This window comes from Monodelphis domestica, chromosome 5 (genome assembly GCF_027887165.1).
Source record: "Monodelphis domestica isolate mMonDom1 chromosome 5, mMonDom1.pri, whole genome shotgun sequence".
Taxonomy (NCBI): Eukaryota; Metazoa; Chordata; class Mammalia; order Didelphimorphia; family Didelphidae; genus Monodelphis; species Monodelphis domestica.
In genome coordinates, this window is record NC_077231.1 from 67,359,604 (window position 1) to 67,382,388 (window position 22,785).

The 22,785-nt window shown below is 34.5% G+C and overlaps 1 protein-coding gene across 2 annotated transcripts; it reads left to right on the forward strand.

Annotated features, from left to right (window-relative positions):
* Positions 1-1,132: 1,132 nt before the first annotated feature.
* On the forward strand, positions 1,133-20,857 carry NTS (neurotensin). Of its 2 annotated transcripts, XM_001373202.5 has the most exons (5): positions 1,347-1,610; positions 4,377-4,438; positions 12,952-13,173; positions 18,625-18,702; positions 20,496-20,857. In XM_001373202.5, the coding sequence occupies exons 1-5, from the start codon at positions 1,538-1,540 to the stop codon at positions 20,646-20,648; spliced, it is 588 nt and encodes a 195-aa protein (XP_001373239.3). In that variant the 5' UTR covers positions 1,347-1,537; the 3' UTR covers positions 20,649-20,857. The 2 variants fall into 2 exon arrangements, with proteins under 2 accessions (XP_007503175.1, XP_001373239.3); XM_007503113.3 differs by lacking the exon at positions 18,625-18,702 and having other exon boundaries at positions 1,133-1,610.
* Positions 20,858-22,785: the final 1,928 nt, after the last annotated feature.

Below are 22,785 nucleotides of genomic sequence, written 5' to 3' on the forward strand. Positions count from 1 at the left end.
AAACAGGCTCTCACAAAATGAAGTTTGAGCAATTTTCTTCTGAGAACTGCATATTACTATCATTATGCTAGTGAAAAAAATTGAAGGATTTGGGCTAGAAAAGTGACTCTGGGAGAGTGTATAAATTGGATTTTCACCTTTACAGAGGTAAGTACCCTTTTTTTCCCCTCTAGGTACAGAAGAGGATTATGGGAAGGTGAAGAGGTTCATGCAAAAGTAGATTCAGGAAAGAATAAAATTGAGTCAGAGAAGGAAGGAAACCATTCTAACCCAAGGTGAAAAACTGAAAAACAGCAGGAGAGATGCTGAAGGATTGGCAGAGGTGGTATATTGAAAAAAAAAAGCAGAGGGACTAATACAGATCAGGATTTACTGAGATCTGAAACTTAATGTGTTGTCTACCTAGCTACCTGATCTTAGCTAAGAAGGCTGTGCCATATTTGGAGGAGGCTGTCTTTCTACAGATAAAACTTGCTTTCCAAGGCATCCAGCTAGAATTCAGGAATTCAGTACAGCTTGCCATTTCCTCAGAGAAACAACTAGTGACTTGATCATAGAAATAAAAAAAATTGGAGAAGAAAAGTCTGCTCACTGTTAAGAATATACCTTTGAACTTGTTTACTTTTGCTGAGTTGATTTGGATTCTGTGTTGTTAGATTACCTGGATTGGAGGGTGAGGGAAAATATACTAAAAAAAGGTAAATAAAAACAAGAGATATAAATAAAGATCAAGGCAAAAAATAGCATGTGTTCTCTTCTTCCTCACTTCCCTTTCTTCTATTATATTTCTATTTTCAGTGCTATCATGGCTCAGTTCATATATTAGTTATCATGCTCTGCCCATCTCACATTTTCCTCTGATTTTTCCAAAATCTATGCAACTGACAATTTTATTAAAATACAGAGAACACTTGAACACAAGTTCTGTTTTTCCAAGTGTGTCTTTTTATTCTTCCTGGTGCTGCTAACATTAATAAGAATATGTAAAAAAAATCATTGACTTCTCTGATATTTCTGTGTGGAGATGAGGACTGAAAACTAGGGAATTTGGAGATTCTGATCTCTCAAGGGAAACAAAAAAGAAATTCTTTTGGAGGGGACAGAAATAGGTGGAAGAGAGAAGCCAAATTGCTGGGAGTTTTCCTGCTTGGAAGTCCAGCTTGCCCTCCATGACTATAGTTCTGAATGAGTCCCAAATGCGTCAGAAATGTGAAGCAATATAATTAGTGAATAGCATCAATTTCACTCAAGGTTCATCTGTGGAGGAGGAGAGGGGAGGCAAAGGAGGAGGGGGAGGAGGAAGTGTGAAGGGAAGGGGGAGGAATAAAAGGAGGGCATTTCACAAAGAGATAATCCCTGTACATTTGTGACATCATCCCTCTGCTTATGTATATATAGGGAATCGTCCAGAGCTCCCCTCATGGTTCAGTCACTTTCTAAATCAGCTGAAGGCAATAGGAAAAGAGAGAGACACACTCATTTGCAGCTTCTCTCTCTGCCTCATATTTATGGACTTTACTTACTAGAAGACTAAAGGATGATAGCAAGGATGAAAATTCAACTGATCTGCCTGATGTTTCTGACTTTCACCTCCCAGAGTCTGTGCTCAGGTAAGCTCAGATGCTCTTTGCTAAGAGAGGAATAATTTTAATTATTATTTTCTACAATTCATGCTAATGCATACACAGAGAAAAATTTTCAACTCATTCCTGTTTTGGTCCATATGGATACATCATAAATGCTTGCTTAGTTTATCTATGAAGTCAGAGAAGGATGTAAGTATTTCTTTAAAAATCTGCAAAGCTGGTGTCAGTGTTATAGATGAAAAATACTGCTTGACACTTTTAAAACTCTAGCACTGAAAGAATAAGGTTAAATCCAGCTTTTTTTTTTTGCCTTTTGAGAATGCAGAGGTAGTACCCGTCAAACCAATTGGTCACCTATAACTAAATTAAGATGCTTAACTATCATTCTCATTTATGTTTCCAACTTTTCTCTTCTTTATGATTAGCAATGCACAAAAATCTTAGGGAATACACAAAATAGTGAATATCTATAATATTGAAAGCTGATTTGTGATTGCAAAGAATAATTATTACATCTGTTATGAGGCTTATAAATTTTGAACCCTATGACACAACTACATAGTTTTAAAAATGAGCAATCAGAGAATTAAAAAAAAGTGTTTTTAAAAAATTGCCTTGAAAGGCACTGTAAGCACACCAGGGAAAAATTAATAGCCCTACTTTTATCTATTTATTTTTAGTAAAAAGCATAAAGCTGCTATTTTTATGTATTTGGTATTTGGGAGTAGAGGGAGCAGGAAAGACATTGCTGGTTGTCTGTTATTTTAGAACCTTCACATGGAAGGCAAGTTTGCAATTCAGAGAGGTTTATTAAAGCTTTGCCTAGTCAAAGACACTAACAGAGATAAGTTTGAAAAAGAACTGAGAATGTACATGCCAATTTCAGACAATCTTAGCAATAATATATTGCCACAATTTTTTTGATACATTGTTAAATTATCTTTGAAAGGAATGACTTATGTAAGCACTTTGTCCATTAAATCTAAAACAGTCTTTTGAGATGAACCATAGAAGATGGATTGTCATTCAAAAGAACATATTCAGATATTAGGGGTTTTTCTCTAAAATCATTGGTATATGAAAACTAACTTCCTCTTTATTCTAGGGTTTTACCAGTATTTTCAAAATTAGTAAAAGAGAAGAATACATAAAGGCATCTTAAAAAGTATTCATATTAATTTTGAAAATGTTGCTTTAGTTAGTTATATAGAAGATTAATCTAATTCAATAAGACTTTAATGATACATTCATTCTTAGTTACATGAGATGAAACTCATAGTAAAACTATTTTTGAAAGAGATGGCTTGCTTAAGCACTTTGATCCAAACTACCTTCTACCATGATTCCTGATTTGTGGGTTTCATTGACAGATCATTTAATAACATTTTATGGCATTTATCTGTTTATTTGGTTGTTTTTAGGGAAAAATAATGTAAAATATGGTCCTAAGAGAAAGTAATCCTGACTCCTTGAAAAAGTGACACCCCCTAATGAAGCCTGTCAACCAATTGTTTATCCAATCTTAATGCATGAATTCAGATCTTTTTTTTATGTTCTTAAAATGAAAACATGACAATGTTAATGAATTTATATATATAGTAGTTTTCCTTATACAGCTCTGTCAGTTTACCCAAAAGAAGTCAGTTGACCTGTTTAAATGTTAAAGAATACAACACACACATACACACACATACACACACACACCTACACACACATACTCATGTGAGAGCACAGTATGGTTAGTATGAAGATATTAAAAATTAATTTTTATGTCCACTAAGCAAGAATATTCAGTCAAATTTTTCATCATCATTTCATGAGTCTAGATCCTCCATGATAAATGTGCCCATCACCACTTCCTTGTAGGACAGGACCAATTAGTTTAAAATGTATATTCAAGTCTAAAATAAGATCTGGATTCAGAAAAGGCTTAGGTTCCTTTGCTCAAAGGGTCAGTGGACTGTCTTCTAACTGTAAGACTTTTTCTTGGATTCATACATCATGTATTTTCAAATTGTCTTATTTAGAGGTGAGGCAGTCCATTTGGTCAGTATAGTGACAAGAACAAGGGATTTGGAATTAGAGGACCTGGTCGAATGTGACCACTATCACTATACTACCTGTGACCTCAGATGAGGCATTTGACCTTATAGGCCTCTCTTTCCTTTTCCATAAAATGAGAGTTTTGGACTAGATGACCACCTGAACCTGTCAGCTCTAGATCACTGATACTAAGCCATCTTTGACATGAATAGTGAGAGTCTTCAGATGTGGATTGCATACCTGGTAAGAATCAAATACAGTGCTATATTTCTAAGAAAATTGAAAATATGCAACAACTATGACCCAAGTACTAAACAGAAAATAAATAATTACATAGGGAAATAGTCACAATCTAGTGCCTTATTTAATAACCATATGTGCTGATTTTTTATGTTTCAGTTAATCTAGATATCTATTATAAAAGGTCACTTAACTGCTTGTTCTCTTTCTGTTTATCCCTCTGTGTTTTGTCTCTGGATATATGTATCTTTATCGATCTCCGACTGTGAATCTTTATCTCTCTATTTATGACTGTTTTCATCTCTGTCTTTTCTGGGTCTATGCCTGCTTCTGTCTCTGTCTCTCTGTCTCTGTCTCACATAGTTAGAGAAAAAATCCAATCACTTCTTAAATCTTGAACTTTTCTTATCAAACCAAAACTTTCTCGGATTATCATGGAACCTGTATGTCCTAGATAATTAATATTTGATGATATACAGATGTTTCTGATTGTTTTTCCCCCTTTAGATTCAGAAGAGGAAATGAAAGCCCTAGAAGCAGATTTATTGACCAATATGTACACATCAAAGGTAATCCTTATTTTCTTTCCTTCAGTCAATGGTTGCTGAACATAGGTTCTTTCATTATGAACATGGTCACCCTTTCAGATGATAATCATTTCCAGGCTAGACCTAAAAGTTCATTTCAGAGCATTTCCTTTTTCTGAAAGATTTTCCTTGAGTTCAAAGGAAGTATAAAGGTGTTGACGTGACACAGAGAAGGCTAGCATGACTCTCACTCATCAGAGTGTTGTTTTAATTAAATGGTCACATTTGATTTCATGAGGAAAGACGTAAAGGAAGTGAAGGAAAAAATGTTTTTCCACCCTTATTAGATTAGGTATGATGAAAGGTTTATTGACCTCAATTTAAATGCTTAAATGAAAACTAACTGGACAGTTTTTAGATTATGTAAAGGAAATAGCAAATGACTTACATATCTGCAGAATAAAAGATGGTGAACAATGGGAGGAGACAGCATGGCAGAGGGAAAGAGCTTTGGATTGAGAGTCAGGACACGTACCATAATATTAGAACTGTCTCAGTCACTAACTGAAAATTCAACAACAGGTCAAGTTATATAAACTTAGCCTTCTACATTGACAAAATGATGGAGTTCAACCAAAAATCCTTGTTCAAAGGTTTCTTAGGGTCGGCTTGAAGGGACCTTAGACATCATAAAGTCTATTGTATTGATGCCATGTGAGAAGACTGAGACCAAGAAAGGAAAGGGGACTTGCCCAAGTTACACAAGTAGTGACAGAATCAGATTTTGAAAGCAATATTTATCTAGATCTGAAAGGGAGCTGAGAGGTCATCTAGGATATATAAACTTCTATTTTGAAAATGAGGAATCTGAGACATTGGAGAGATTAAATGACATGTCCAAGGTGACACAGATAGTAAATAGTCAGTACTGAAAACCAATTTCTCAGATTCTACATTCACTGTTCTTTACACTGCCTCTTTTTTAACCTTTACCTTCTGTCTTGGAATCAATATTAAGTATCAGTTCCAAGGCAGAAGAGAAGAGAGGCAAGTGCTAGGCCTATGGTGTTAAGTGACTTGCCCAGGGACACACAGCTGGGTAGTGTCTGAGCCTAGATTTGAACACAGTGCCTCTTTACTCCAGGCCTGGCTCTCTTTCCACTGACCCCCAGTTGCCTCCATATTCCCTCTTTTAGATTAACTGACCAATAGCAAACATCTAAGTGCCTTCTGCATGCCAATGCATAACCCAATGCCTGATACATAGTAAGAACTTAATAAATGACTGTTGAATAATCAATGCAAGAGGAAATGAGCTACTTATTGGTGCTAATTATTATTTATGTTAAATTTGTTGTTAAATATTATTTGGGGCCAAGCAGACAGGTGACCCAGTAGATAAAGCTGTGGATCTGAAATTAAGAAGTCTTATTTTCCTGGGTTCAAATATGGCCCCAGAAACTTATTAGCTGTGTGATCTTTGTCAAGTCATTCATCCCCTTTTCCCTCAGTTCCTCATCTATGCAATAGATCAGAGAAGGTACTCCACTCTAATATCTTTGCAAAGAAAATCTCAAATAATGTAATGGACAATCATATGACTGAAATAATTAAATAATGATACAGTTTTGGGTAGTTAACTTACATAGTGGATAAAGTGCTGGGCCTAGAATCATGAAAAGCTGAGTGCCAGTCTTGTCTCAGATTCATTGTATTTCCTAAGAAAAATCACATATCAGTTTCCACATCTGTAAAATGAGGATGATAATACCACCTAACTCCCAGGGTTATTGTGAGGAGCAAATGAAATAGTATTCATGAAGTGTTTAGCAAAGAACTTTGCATATAAATGTTACCTATTATCTATTATTATTATTTATGTGAACTATTAAGTAATTGTTGTGCCATTAGTAAGGCATCTAAACAATGAATGCTGCTTGTTTTTGAATTTATCCCAATATATAATTATATAACCCAGGACCACTAGTTTCTTGCAGGCCTGACACATTTGAATAAGAAAGCTATTTTTTTATTTATTTATTAGGTACTTTCTATATCACAAACATTGCCTCAAGCAGAGGAAAAACAGACACAAATGAAACAACCTCTGCTCTGAAAGGCTTTTTTTGGGGGTTGGGCTGGAGGAGTCAAAAGGCATACAAATATATGCAGTTCAAGGGCAACTGATGCAGGAGAGAGAACAGAGAGATTTCCAGGAGGGAGTAAAAAGCATCTTTAAGCACCTAGAGTCATTGTATCAAGTCCATAAATTCTGAAATAGTCCCTGCCCTCTGGGAGTTTATAATGAAGGATTAAGGATTATATTCTAGTCAATGAATGTTTGTTCTATGGGAACCTATGCATAGCCCTGCTGGGTCCTGAACTATATAAGTGGGTGAACACCTAATGCCCAATATTCATGCAAAGAGTAAAAAGCCAACAATAACAGAATAACAAGTCCCATGATGATAGCACAAGATGGATGGATTCAGTCATGTAGGTAGCTCATGGTCAAAATCAAATGAATGCTTTTGACATCAAGGGAACTAAGAGAGAGCTTTGACCTATTTCTGAGACCAAAGCAGGTAGGACCCTGGAGTACAAAATGACTCACCACTAATATTATTCTTTCTTGGGGGAATAGAGAGGAAATATCTTTCCTATTTTGGGGCCATAATATAATCAGGACCATCTCTCAGGTCTCTTAGTGTCAAAAATACCCAGAATGTGACTAGAATGTCAATTTCTCAGTATTATAATATTCAGTGTTTGAAAGGTTGGTGATTTCTTTTTAAACAAATGACAATGGCAAATAACAGCTAGTATTTATATAATGTATTTTTTATGAAGGGTACTAGGATAGGGCAGCTAGGATATCCAATGCTGTGTATAGAGTACTGGACCTGGAGCCAGGAAGCTTATCTTTCTGAGTTCAAATCTGATACAAGATACTTACTAGTTGTGTGAGCTTGGGAAAGTCACTTAACCTATATGCCTTAGTTTCCCAATTTGTCAAATGAATTAGAGAAGGAAGTGGGAAACCAATCTAGTATCTTTATCAAGAAAATCCCAAATGGAGGCACAAGGAATCAGATATCCCTGAAAGTACTGAACAACAACGATAAAAATTTTCAAAGTTTACTTATTATTTATTATATTAATACTTTGAAATATTACCTCATTTAATCTCACAACAGTCAAGGTGGTAGGTACTATTATTATCCCCAATTTAGAGTTGGAGAAACTGAGACAAGTGACTTACCTAGAGTCACATAGTATCTGAGGCGGGATTTACATTCAGGACTTTTTGATATCCTTTGCCCCTCCAACCTGGGTTTTTTGGCATTTTTCAGTGTGTAATTTCTTTTGATCTGTGAATCCTTGATTTTAAAATCAGAATTTCCCTTTAACTGAATGTCAGTGAATTATTTCTTCCTCTGCCCCTTCTCAAAGATGCTGAATTAGAATACATCAGAGAAGACTAGTGCCTATGAATCTTTGGATCAGATCCATTTGATATAGATAAATGAATGTGTTTTCTCTTAGCTCACAGGTCTTATAGTGAGCGCCTTAGAGTATGTAAGGTGTGTTGGGTTTGGAGGGATTGACTAGATAGCCTTTGTGACTATTTTCTTTCCAACTCTAAATCTAAGATCCTCTGCTACTGAGGCAAATAAGGGATTACCATATTGGTTAGAGCACTGACCTCAGACACAGGAAGACCTGAGTTTGAATATGATCTCAGAAACTGACTAGTTTTATGATTATATCCTCAGCCTGTCAAGGAACCTATTGGTTTCAGTTTCCTCATCTATAAATTGGGGACGATCAAATAACACCCATCTTCCCAGGTTTTTGGGAGAATAAAATAATATTTATAAATACCTTTACAAACCTTAAAGTCATATAAATGCAAGATATTTATTTATTATTATTATCATTATTACTTAGCTTCTCCTTTAGTGGGACACATGAGTTTGGAAATTAAAGAGTAGAGAATAAATAATTTAATTTTTCTGGACCTCAGTTTCCTAACATGTAAAAGGAGGTCTTTGAGTTATATGACTTCCAAAGTCCATTACAAGAAAACTTCTTGAGGGCTTCTTTCCCTCTTCCCTCAAGACCTTTTGCATCTCTATAAGCCTGCACAAGGCTTATTGAATAATTAGAATTCAATGAAGGAATTGAATGCAATATGAAGTCTAAATCTATGCCAGTAAATTTATTCTATTCCAAAGAATTATAGAATCTTGAGCATCTTAGAAATCATTTGATCAAGTTCTTTCATTTTATTGGTCAAGAAACCTTTACATTTTTCAACACTATGTATATAGGACTAACTCTCAGGGAGATGAACTCTGTCCACATTATTGGACAACTATTACATAGTTGGATAGTTATTTTGGATTTAAAAGAATATGTCCTCATTTTTGTTGTATTTTTGTTCTTTTTGTGTGCTTCAGGCAAACCTATGGCTTAAAAGATCTTTAACTTTTTATTTGAACAAACATAAAAGCAAATTTCAAAAAATTTCCTCTGGGAAACATTTTGACACATCCTGAAATATCTGTATTCCATCTCTGGTTAATCTAAATTATTTCTCTAAGCTGGGTCTATATTTTTTTTTTTGTGGATTGCAAAGAGCAAGTTTTCATTGTATTCAATAGAAAATTTTAGTTAAAAAGGTATGCATCATTATTATGAATGCATATGGCTTATTTTGAAGTTGGAAGAAGAAGAAGCCATATGATGGTTCCATTGTGAGCAGGAGAATTAAAAAGAAACAAACCCTTCTGTAAAATGCTAGCCATTAGAAGGAGACATTAAGATAGAAAAGGGAGGTGGAGGGAGCACAACTGATTCCATGAAGTGGAATGAAAGTCATTGAATACATATTTATTAATTCAGATCTCTGAAAAGATAACTCAATAATTTAGGTTGCTCTTTTAAGTATAGAAAACAACTTCAGACATATAGACCAGGGATATTTTAAACTCAAACCCAAGTATACTGACATAAAAATCCCAATTTTGCTTGTTTTCTGGCAGCTGCTAGTGATTTAGGCATTTTTCAGAGGAACTGATTTCACTTTTAATATCTCCTATTGTTTCAAATTCATAAGTGCCCAATTCCTGTCATCTGGATGAACTACCTAATAAGGTCTCATTAGACTGATGAATGAGGTGTTAGAATAGAACTGGGGTAAGAACAGAATATACTGTTTGTTAGTTAACCCCCAGTATGAGAAGATGCCCTAAAAGTCCCAAGAAGGATCTGAAAATGTAAGAAGATGGTTAGAACAAGGACTTTTCAAAATGAATGACAATCAAATTCCTTATAATTTGTCCCCACTTCCCCTTTCCTTCTTCCATTTTGTTTTAGAACTATCATTCCCCATGTAGTATATACATGTGATACATATTTATATATATGTATATGTACATATATATTATATGCTTAATTCCTGGGGTACTGAGAAAGTAAATTATTTGCCCATAATCATTTATCAATTATGTGTCAAAGGAAGAAATTTTCCTACTTCAAGGACAGCTTTCTATCCTCTATGACATCCTGTTTCTTATTCCCATTTTATAGAGGGATAAGTAGAGGCTAAGGGACTGGCACAAGGCCAAAGGGTCAGTAAGTGATACAGAACTCGAGTCCTATACCATTTAGATTAGAGTTCTTTTGGTTATATAATTCAAAAACTGAATTCAAGAAACATTTTTTGAGGGTCAAGTAAGTGATTCAGTAGATAGAAGAAAAGGCCTGGAGATGGTAGCTCAGATACTTCTTAGGTGTGTGGCCTTGGGCAAGTCACTTAAACCCAATTGCCTATCTGCCTTGGAACCAATACTTTAGACAGAAGGTATGTTAAACACACACATATTTTTCAATATGTAGTAAGTGCTGGGCACTGGTGTAAATAGGAAGACCAAGATGAAACAGTGTCAAGCCTCAGTGAGCTTGCATTTCATTAGAATGACAGTCATTAATCATCTCTACACTGATCAGTTTTTTAGATTACAAGGTAGACCTTCCAAAACAAGGAGTAATTTAATTCTCTCTAGAATATAGTCCCATAAGTCATCTAATCTTTCATAATACAGCACATTCACAAAACCACTAGATCTGTCTTTATGGAAGAAAAGTGAAATTAAAGCATTTTAAAATATATTACTTGGAATAGATAACTTCTAAAATATTAGTTAGCATTTTTTTTAAAACTCTACCCTTATTTCTTGCTTTTGACACTGCCTGTAGGGAAGGACTAGCAACTAAATTTATGAGTAGGGAATAATGGGGAGACCAACTAGATATGAAGTTGAGCCACTCACCTAGCTTATTCATAGTGACTTCTTTAAAAATCCATTTCCGATGGGCAGAACAAAGGAATATGATCACTGAAAGCACTTGGAGGAGATAGTTGATGATGCTATACACAATGGCAAGATTTCCTTATATGGAAATAGTTCTTTAGTTATCAGTAGTGTTATGGTACTGTCCTCGGGCTTTATCTATCATTACCAGTGTAATAAAATAGGATACTACCTACTTGGGGGAACAGACGATTTTATTTTAAAATCATCACATGCTCCACAATGGGGCCATACGTTTGCCCATGGTATGTGCTTATGAAGTATTTGTTCACTCGAATTGAGTTTGGGTTAATTTGTTGAGTTGAATTGAGTTGGACTAGAATGTACAATGGGGCATTTCTGAGTTTTCAATATTTCCTTAGTTTCTAGTCCTTTGAATTTTGCCAACATATTCATTCTGGTGACTTTGTCAGCATTTCTGTTCTAAATACATGCTTTTATTACCTACTTGAAGGTACAGCAAATGAGAGGCTGTCACTTTTAAAAATGATGCATGAATTTGTAGTGACTAAGTAATGAAACAATAACATCCATTTTTTCTTACTGTACCTTATCTGTTTTATAAGACCTCATTTCCTGAAGATCCTCAGTATAAGGGTGTTTGTCACATTGCTGCTTATTCTGAGGATGATTGAGGACTGTCTGTATTTTGTTCATGTCTGTAATAATACATTATGTTTAAAACACAAACAAAGCATTTAATGGAGTTTGGTATAGTATTTCCTTTTCTAGAAAGCTTTCTACAAGGCAGGGAGAATAGTTGATTTTATTAATGGCTGATTGGTGTAATTAATAGTATTAGTACCTACTAATACTTGAAATATTTTAAGTATTGGGATGAACTTGAGAGATCTTTGTTGTAGGGAACTCCCAAGTCAGGAAACTCTTTTTATAAATTCAGGTTCTCTTTGATTTCTAATCTTAGGGAGTTGTCTTGAACACTGAAAGTTAAAGTGACTTGCTCAGGGCTACATAGCCAGAGAGTGTCAGAGACAGGACTGATCTTTGAAATCTTACCGTCTCTGACAAAGATTCTCCATCTACTATGCCATGATAGTCTTTCATGAAAGTGATCTTCTAGTGTCATAGAATTATAGACTATAGTTCAAGAGCTAAAAGTGACCTTGAGGCTCTCTAGTTCTAATCCCTTCACTTTTATGAGAAGGGGATAGAGTGCTGGACACTGAGTCAAAAAGATCTGTGTCCCCATTTCAGCTCTACAACTTCTTGTTTTATGTCCATGATCAATGTATGTTAAAAATACAATCTCAGTTTATTCTCATAACACTGCAGTTCTCATGTTATTATTAATCCTCCTTTACAGATGTATCAGCTAAGGCAGTCAGAAGTTAAGTGACTTACCTAGGGTCAGAGAGATACCAAGTGTCTGAAACCAGATTTCTACTCAATTCTTTCTGACTCCCGGATCAGTGTTGTGTTCACCGTTATATCACCTAGCTGCTTCTCAAGTCACTTAACCTCTCTGAACCATAGTTTTTTTTTATATATAAAATGGGAATGATAATATCTGCAATATTTCTCAGGTTATTATGATGATCAAATGAGAGTATTTGGGAAGTGATCATTGTTGTTATTATTATAATTATTATTAATTTGTTACCCCTACTGTCTGATAGTTAAAAGATTATGGAATCCTCAAGGTCAGAGTTTGCCATTCCTCCTGATACCTCACAAGGTGGTCCATGATTTTGACTTCCAGGAGATGATGATGATCGTTGGAATTGCAATTGTTTTTTTTCTTTTGAATAATAAATGTAATTGCTAAATTACAAATTGGCATTAATGTTCTAAAATGTAAAAAGACAAAATATAAAATAAATTCTCATATAATAATGACTTTAGAAAAATCTTCAAGTTTCATTTCATTAGAAACTTTAGAAGATAAAATAATTAAAATGTTTCTTGTTTAGCATTTTTTAAAAAAATCACTACCATATATCAGCATTCTAACAATAAAAAACAGTTGCAGGATTAGATGATTTCAAGGTCTATCCCTTCTCATTAGTGACCCTATTATTGTAGACAGAATAACACTTAAAAGATCTTTGTTTCTTATTTCAAGCTTGATTCTATTGCCAATTTACTTATTTCCCAGTTATAAAACCAATTTGAAGATGGGATCTTCAGTTTTCTCTATTCTTTTGCATATCATAGATCAGCAAAGCAAGATTTCCTCATTGGAAAATGACCTTGATAAATGTATGCAACCTTGTCAACAACTTAAATAGCCAAGTTGAAGAAACAGGGGAAACTGGTGATGATGAGCTTGTAATGAGAAGACAGTTTTCGACTTTAGATGGCTTTAACTTGGAAGCAATGCTGACCATCTACCAGCTTCAGAAAATCTGTCAAAGCAGAGTCTTTCAACACTGGGAGGTAAGACACAAAATGCAAAGCTACTTTTAATTGTGCTGGCTCAGGGCTGCTTTTTATTGCTGTCACCCCATTATATCAAGAAATGTAATACTAGCAAGACTCACAAATGTTGGAGATGAGTGATGTGAGTGTCCAGTTCTGACAAAATCAAAATTCTTTTCAAATATTTGGGGTTGAGTAAAATACTTCTCTCCAAATTTAGAAAGGGAGTATATTTTAATAAAAATTTAATCCATATTCATTTATTTAATTCACAAATAAGGAAGAACTATTTCTGATATCCAAAGACTCTTAGGGATCCAAGATATTTTTATTTTTGTCAAGAGCCATGTAATCATTCTTGGTTGCCAATCAAAAAGTTCAAGACAGTAATGGTTGCAATATTATAAGACTTTATTAGACTAGAAGCAGCTAGGTAGAGTGTCAGGCCTGGAGTCAGGAGGCCCTGAGTTCAACATCTGGCCTCAAACACTTCCTAGCTGTGTAATCCTGGGCAAGTCACATAATCCTGGTTCCCCAGCCCTTACCACTCTTTTGTTTTAGGATTTGATAAGACAGAATGTAAGAATTTAAAAAAAGAATCTATTAGTCTAGTATCAATCAGTATAGCAAGGAGGACTTCTCTAAATGTGGTGTCCCATTTCAATTGAGTATGAATTTCATTTGATTTCAACAACTACTGTCAATCTCATGACAGCTCAATTATAATGTATTGTTCATTATTCAAAATTGAAAGGAAATCTATAAATCAGGTTTTTCTAAAACAAATAGATTGAGGCACTAGCAAAATACATAATTCCTCAATTTCAGACTATTTCTGTCTTCGTTTTTACCACTTATGAGTTCTGATGGTTCATACTGGTCAGACTAGGAGTTAGGGTAAGAGGGGACCCAGGGTTGTTGCAAGGAACTAGAATCATAGAGGAGTAGAAGGACAAGTCTATTTTCAAGTTTGTTGCTTTAAAAAAAAAAGGACTCATAGAAGAAAAAGTGTGTTGCACTAAATAAATTTTCTTATTACATTAATGGACCCACAGTTGTGAAATATGTTTAGATGATGGCGTTTAATTATCCCTACATCAAATGTATGACTTTGAGATATTAACCAGAAATTTTTGATTATAAAGTTTATCTGCAACAATATGTTGAACTTTTAATATTATGCCCACAGCAAATCATAAAGACTAAAAGTGCACTTATGCATAGTTAAAACAGCTTCCTTACTTTCATAGCATACCAAGTATTGCCATAGTAGATACAGCAAAGGATTTGTAGTCAGCAAGATTTGAGTTCAAATCCTACCACAGACATTTACTTTGCTGGAACCCTGGGAAAATTACTCCATCTTTCTGTACTTCAGTTTCCACACTTGTAGATTGGGGGAGATGATAGCACCTACCTCAAAGGGTGATTGTGAAGCTCAAATGAAAATTTATCTGTATATATTTTTTCAGTCTAAAAAGTGCTATATGAATGTTAGCTTTTGCTATTGTTAGCATTATTCTTCTCCCTGTTCTGAGGATCTATTCTTTGAATTTTGTTTCCAGGCTCCTATCATCTAGGACTGCCAGCTTGATTTGGGGAACGAAGGGATTGTTTTTCATATTTTCTTTAAGCTATCTAATTCGGCTAGTTTGGGACCAGGTGGATGTCTTGGAAAACTTTAACCTCAAAGCCCAGTACAAAGTAAACTACTTGAGGATGGGAGGAGGAAAGTAAACTTCCTCCAGCTTAGCACACAGTATTTTGTACACAGGGATAGATGGACATAGGATTTCATTTCTGAAGTAGGGAACTCCCAGTGGGCATTTCTTTCTGCCAATGTAAATCAGTCTCTTCACCATAATTTCTAGTTTTAATTGCTTTGAATGCTGAGAAGATTGGCAAATTGCCCAGGACCTCACAGTCAATATGGATCATATGCAGATCTTGACCCAGTGTCTTCCCAGTTCTGGGAAACTCCCTATAGTCTAAATCATGTTGCCTCTCTCTCTTCACATAGGAAGTGCTGAATAAACATTGGTTGAATTGAATTCAATTCTGTGGGTATTAAAACCATGGCAAGTAACTCTACCCTGATGCCTTTTTGCATTCTTTCTGTGGTAGAAGGAGTAGAATTTAGATCGACAGCTGTGACAATGGGCCTTCATCTTTCATGTCTAAGGTTTATATAGGGCACAGTATTCACAGTGGGCTCTCATTAATAATTTTGCCCATCTGTCATAAAACCAAAGAAAAAGTCAGAGCAGGATGACTTCCAGTGTTCCCATTAAGGCATACAGAACAGAAATATTAGGGAAAAATCTGTGACTGGACTACCTTTCATTTTGTCAATGAATTCAGTCATTCTTTGATTCGAAGTAATATTCAATTTCTGTAGTCCTTTAAACAAGAAACCTGGCCTTTGCAACCATGGGGTGGTGGTGGGGATTTGGAGACTCAGCTATATTTCATTTCGTCTCTTTGGAACTTCTGGAACTACCTTAAACCACTTTATAGATGCAAATCAGCAACTTCTATAAACACATAGTCTTTGGAATTGTCTAGTGCACTGAGATATTAGCTGACTTACTTCTGTTTCTAGAGCTAATATGAGTCATAGGTAGGAAAAAAAGCCATTGAGTCTTCCTATTTCCATAGCTTCCCATTTCTCTATTCTTTATTATAGATACAATATAGATACAAGAGGCAGACAAAAAGTTAGATTTTTTTCTAATACTGTTGATCCTGTCCCGCAAAATGAAAAGGAAGGTAAAAGATAAAAAAATGTTATAGGAAGTGGTAGCCTTTTAAAAATGAATATGTTATTATGTAATTTAAATAAAATAATAATATTTAAAGCATGGCAAAAGTAATTATGGGTTTCATATAGAAAAGTAAAAATCTGGGAATGGTGTTTTCTGATATTTCTTCTCTTTTTACTTTTACTTTTCTTTCTATTCCCTTCACAAGGAGTAATAGCAGGTTGAAAAATGTCACTTCAAAATTGTATTCCCTCACTGGTGATCATCTTTTCCACTGTATCATCTACTGACAATTTAAGTTAACTCAAAATTAGTTGGATATACAAAAGTTTGCCTAAATCTCTTATCCTGAATTGGGCAAACAACTAGAAAAATATTTTCTAGAATGTTTTTAAAATTTTCTGTCTGTAAATTATTGGAGTACCAGATGAACAAAATTAGTATTCAAAGTGCTTTTAAATACATTGTACACATGGTGGCCCCTTTCCATCAAGAGTTAGTATAAAGATTCTATAACTCTCGTGAGTTTTCAATAATCACTGTAAAGCTAGTGTATTTCAACTTCAGCTCATTGCTTCCAGGATAGGAACACAGTAGCTAGTTAATAACCATGAATAGCATATGGGAAGAACAGCTTTTGGATGCTGAATTAATTTTCAGGTTTTCTGAATTGGGAAGTATGGTAGGTGCTTCTGAGATAGCACCACCAACTGAGTACATTATAAAAAAGACCATTAAATGAAAACTATTTAGATCATTAAAAAGAAGACATATTAATACAAGGATTAGAATACTGAGAGTAAAAAGGTTAGAGAGCTGTTCATTTATTTGAACTTATTCACCTCTTACTAATGAAAAACAGAAAGGGAGAGAAATTCTATACTCCTAGAATTACTACTACTTACCAAAGGTTCTCTATAGTTGCCAATGTTTAGCCAGGTTAGAATTGTTCTGGTCTACCTATATTCTTACCTCCTCTCTTTTGATAAACATCCACTTATCCATTCAACACATATTTATTTATTTATTTATAAATGCAGCTTGATGATAGAAAGCTTAGTGTGGTGCTTAGAGCTGAGAAAATGAGTAGAAATCTTATTTGATAGCTGCGACCCTAGCCAAGCCAGTTAAATTCTGTTTGCCTTGGTTTCTTCATCAGAGAAATGGGAATTATAAGGATACCAGCCTCACTGTGTTGTAGTGAGGATCAAGTGAGTAAATATATGGAAAGTTGTTTGTAAACACTGCTTACATTCTCAGTACTACTATTACCACCACCATCACCATCACTACTACTAAACTTTCTGTCTTACATAAGAATTAAGCTGAGTAGTTAAGATCAAAGAGAAGATACTGTCCTGGAATTTGTCTTTGTTTTGGAGAGTATGTAACCAGGCCTGATAAAAGCACATTTTCTTAGATATTTATAGAGTGTTAGAAAGGAAGGGATAGAGAAGAACTGCAATCTAGATTTCCCAAGTTTGACACGATAGTAATGAACAATTGTAACATAAGAAAACTATCAGGAAAGTTAATATAATTTACAGGAGAAAAGAACTGGCAAAAACCAAAACTATAGAATGAGATAAAAAAAAACATCACCACAGAAAATAGGAATACTAAGCAAAATGATCAGAATTCCCAACACAGTGAGGCAAATTCAAAATCCCAAGTATCATTAAGGTGTGGTAAGATATAACCAATGATCGGAAATAAATTCCAGAAAGATATTTACCTTCTTCAAGCTAATAATAGCTAAATATATCAGTTGAAAATATCATTATATAGTCAAAATATAGTTATCTGAGGAAATATAGGAACCAGAAGGGGCAAATCAAGTTGAAAACATTTGGGTGAGGATCAATGGAAGGAGAAATGGAAGTGATATTGTTATCAAAATAGTTCTCAAGAACCTTAGACAGGAGGAATTTTATGGGTAGTTTATAAAATGTCACATAACTGATATGGAGGAATGATTCAGAAGTAATTAGGGATTTCAACTCTCTGGACATCTGCTGGAGGTTAACCCTTGCCCTCTTAGCAGCAGGAAAGGTTAACAATGTATGAATTTATCTCCTTTCTCAAATGGTTGTATAAGGAAAAGTTCTATTCTGAACCTACTTCTCATCATCAAGGAGGGGTTATTTGGCTATAACAGAATCAGCAACAACTTTGGGAGCAGATGATAACTTTTACATGGAGTCCGAGATAGAGAAAAATATCAGATCTAATTTTATGTACATTTTTAGATTTGAAGAGAGGTGGTTCAGAGAAAGGATTCAATGGCCTAGTATCCTTGAGTCATGGGAGTCTCCAAAAATGATATTATGAAGGCACTGGGACAAAGAATCCTCATGATGAGGGAAACATAGGGCACTATCTAAAGAGAGCAATATGGTTAAATGGGAAACTTGTTGATCATTTTTTAATATGTGCATACAAGATGGTTATAAAAGGAGATAAATGAGGTTGAGTAGTAAATATAGCAAATCTTATAAGAATTGTGTCAGAAATATTAGTTTCTGGAATTGCATAAAATTAGAGATTAAAATTAGATTCAACAGAAAATGGTCTTTAGATTTGTTGGAGACAAAAACAGAATCAAGATGAGATAATTTTTCAGGGTGAATGGGATGTTGGTAATGAATAATAGTGAAAAGGATGAACCACTCAAAACTTATTTTGCTTGTTTTTTTTTTTTTCCAAGGAGGATGATCTTTGGGCTGGGGAGGATAGAACAAAAATGATTAACAGGGAGGTGAAACCGAAGATAAATGAGGATATGGTAAGGGAGAGCCTGGCTATCCTCAGTGAGTTCAGGTCACTAGAACTAGACAAATAGCATTTTAGCATACTGGTAGGAAATGGCAGCTGTGATTATTGAACAACTATTAATTATCATGAAATAATAGGTGGGATTTCCAAAAATTAAAAATGGGGCTAGTATATAGTCTGCAAAGAATTGGTTAGGAAGTTTAATTTTTATTTGGGGCAATATTCTATAATTTCAATTAAAGGAATGAAAATTATAGGTTTGAAAGCAAGCTATCATCATAAAAAGTATAACTTCATTAAGAATAGGTCAAACCTAAAAAAAAGAGGCCAGACCTTGCTGATCTTGTTTGTTCAGATATTCTCTACCTTGAAGATTAGATATTCTTATTCTATATTTTTATTCAACCAATGTAATGCTAAAAGATATAGCACAAATATATGGAATTCCATTCTATTAATTTACATGAAATTGTCAAAATTATTAAATACTTCTTAGGTTCTAGGAACTATCCTAGGTCCTGGGGATACACAGATAAAACAACTTTGTTCTCAAGGAGCTTACATTCTATTGGAAGGAAATAATACACATACAGTGAAGCCATAAATGAGAAACATGAAGTAAACCAGTATGTTTGGAAGGCTGAGTATGTATGAGATAACAGAAAGCTAGACTAGAATCAAGTTTGCCAGGAAAAATAAAATGAATAGCACCAAATGAATGTTCTGCTAATGACGTTAATTATGGCAGAAGAGATGCCTTATTCAAAATATTTTCAATTTGACAAACATTTTTTAAGAGTCTCTAATATCTGCTCATGGTATTGTCTGATATATCCATTATACTAAGATAAAAAAAGAAAAGGTCCTGACCTGAGAAAGTATTATGAATTTTCCTCATTCTTATTCCAACTTCCTTGATCAACATTTTTTTAGATAAGTCCCAGAGATATGAGTCAGGAATGATTTGAAGTGATCATGGATATCTAATTTTAGAATATTCCAAGTTTCGGTCTACTATAGTAAAAAATTAATCTTACTTTTGGACCTCAAAGATACATTGGACCCCCAAAGTCGCACGGAAGACTATGAAACTTTATTACTTTTCTTTTTTGTCCATGGGTTGATCATCTAGTATATCCAAAAACTGACTTGAGTTCCAAATAAATTTTTAAAAGTCAATTTGTGTTTAATTCTCTCCTATGTTGGACTTGCCACCTAAACTAAATGAACATGAAAAACACCCCTAAATCCATTGTGATCCATTGAGAATGTCCCTGATCTATCTGAGCTACATAAAACTCACCAGGAAATATAGGTATAATGCATCTATTGGGAAAAATATTGTATTACCTGTCAGGAGTTTTGTGTTCTAGTACTAGCTTCATTAGGTCAGATGATCTTGAATCAAGTCTTTTATATTCTTAGTTTCCTTATCAAAAAATATTAGGGTTATTTTGTGGGACCAATATGGTAATATACCTAATGTTAATAATAGCTAATATAGCTATAGCTCTTTAAAGTTTGCAAAATGTTTTACCGATATTATCTCAGTTTTAACTTACAACCATCCTGGGCCATAGGTACTATTATTATACCTCTTTTACAGAAGAAGAGACTGAAGCAGGCAGAAGTTAAGTAATAGGATAGAGTGATACAGTCAGTAAGTATCTGAGGCCAGATTTGAATTCAGGTCTTTATGTCTCCATGGAATGAAAGGGGTTTGTAAACTAAAAAGTAATATGTTAGTGTAAAGAATTACATTTATTCACCTCCCAATTCATTCAGAATCTGTATATATTGCAGCTACTCCAAGATGATATTCTTGAAACTGGAAATCTGAACCGTGAGAAAGAAGAAGTGATGAAGAGGAAAACTCCTTATATCCTGAAGCGGCAAATCCATGTGAATAAAGCCAGAAGACCCTACATACTCAAAAGGAGTTCTTCCTATTACTGAAAAGTGGGGAAATATCTAATTTAGTTTATGAGTAACTGTGCTTTATTGTTTCTTTAATTAAACATAGAAGCATATTGGTGTGAAAATTATGTGACAAAAGAAAAGAATAATTTTGTCTCTTCTGCAGTTGTGGTTTCTTGAATGTGATTTTTTTTAATCAAAAGAATTGGATTGAAAGGATTCCAAATAAATCTCATTTCTAAGCATGATGTATTGTGTATAACCAATGCTATCATATATTAGTGACAGTGTGTTCTATTTTGTGATTTCACAGGAAGACCTTTTGGATTGTTAAACTTAATCAATGAAAATCTCTTACATAAATTATAAAAATATCATCTAGTGTTATAAGGAATTCCTTTGGCTTGTTCTTAGCCCCTGAGATAAAGGCTGGGATGTATACCACTAAGCCATTGATAACCAGAATAGCTGATACACATTTGGAATGCATAAGTGAAGAGAGAAAAATAAACTCCTCCTTGTACCCATTCTGAATCTGCAACATTCTTAGGTAGATAGTGGTGGTCTTAGAGAAGCAAGACTCCAAAAGGAAAATCCCTGATTAATTAGAAATAATTATTTACATTTTAATGAATTATCTTTTGATTTTAAAAATCGGCTTTCTGGAAAAAGATATTTCCTAGATAGTAAAGTAAATGGAATCATCAAACCCTCAAGCCTCGGAATTCACTTACATTAAATTAGTTCTTCATTCTGTCCTCTCCTCTTTCTTCTTTGATGGCATTGGAACTGTATTTTGAGGGGTTTAAAGAAGTACAATTCTTTTTGATTGGAGTGAATTGTTTGGAGTCTGGAACTTAAAAGTGATAGGAGGTCAAAAGCAGTGACTGGCCCAATTGTTCTGAGATCTGTGTGTATTACACAAGCCTTCACAAAACCACTTCATTAGAGAGTTGTAGAATATTGTGGACTCAGAACAGTTCTTCCTTAATGAGATAAAGTCCCCTTGTAACAGGGAAAATCTTTTTTTTTTCTTTCTTCTTGGAATTCTCTGGCTTTGCCTTGGGCAGGCAACAGCCTCACCTCATTCTCCCTTCCTTAGGGACTCAGTTGCTGCTGTTCCTAATTAGAGAGGCACTCAAGCCTTCTTTGCCCAGGTAATCTCAATAATCAGTTACAGGAATGCTCACCCCATTATTTTGTCAAGTTCACGTGAAATGGAGCTGTTTTCTTCTTGACTGCCATTTCGAAAGACCACATTAATCAAGTACAGAAAAGTGTTGTGATAACTACTCTGAAACTGACCTTCTTTGTGCAGTGCCTAAGCAGCCAACACTGTCTGCCTCTCCATCTCTTTCTGTGCCTGTCTGTGTTTCTGTCTCTCCCTTTTGCTATCACACTTTCTCCCTTACCTTTCTCTTTTCTTCCCCTTCATCTCTTTCTAATACTTTCCCTCTTTCTCTCTCTTCTCTCACTCATATTTTTGTTTATTTTTATTTGAAATCATCTCATCTCCCAGAAATCTCCTGAAGTAGTATACATGAGAATGGAATTCCAGACTTTTGTAGGTTATAATATAATATAATAAAAATTGACATTTAAAGAGTTGATATCCAGTGAGATAGGAAATATTGTTATTACCACTTTAGGAATAAATAAATTGAGATTCAGAGGGGATAAATATCTTTCCTGTGGTAATTCAGTTCATAAATGCAAGGGTTGGGACTAAAATTCAGATTTATGAAGCCTTATCCAGTCAGTTTCTGGTTCAGGTCTCTCTCAACATAGGGGATTATGTTAGGTTAGCTCCTTTTTATTTCATTGTCATGAGAGGCAGTGGTTCTCAAACTTTACTAAAGTAGAAGCCTTCAGTTTAGACAACTGGCAGGACCCTCCATGTAAAGTCCTCCAAAATTATAATATTTAATATCTTCAAAATGACATCATTTACTAAAAAATTAAAATAAGAAATCCTTTGTCTATTTTGTATCACATTTTGACAAATATTGGTTAAGGTAATTCATGTATGAGGAAATTCTCTCTACCAATGAAGTGTTAGAAAGCTACGCAGAAGTTAACTAACTTGACAGGCTCATGACAACCAATATAAGATAGAGGTCAAACTTGAACTCATGGCTCAAGGTCCAATTCTCTACTATACTACATTTACTCTCAT

Excerpts from the sequence above, each read along its gene's own strand:
- NTS (XM_001373202.5), top strand. The coding sequence starts at position 1,538 with ATGATAGCAAGGATGAAAATTCAACTGATCTGCCTGATGTTTCTGACT. Across the intron at positions 1,611-4,376 it reads CTCCCAGAGTCTGTGCTCAG|ATTCAGAAGAGGAAATGAAA; the intron begins GTAAGCTCAGAT and ends TTCCCCCTTTAG. Across the intron at positions 13,174-18,624 it reads GAGTCTTTCAACACTGGGAG|GAGGATGATCTTTGGGCTGG; the intron begins GTAAGACACAAA and ends TTTTTTTCCAAG.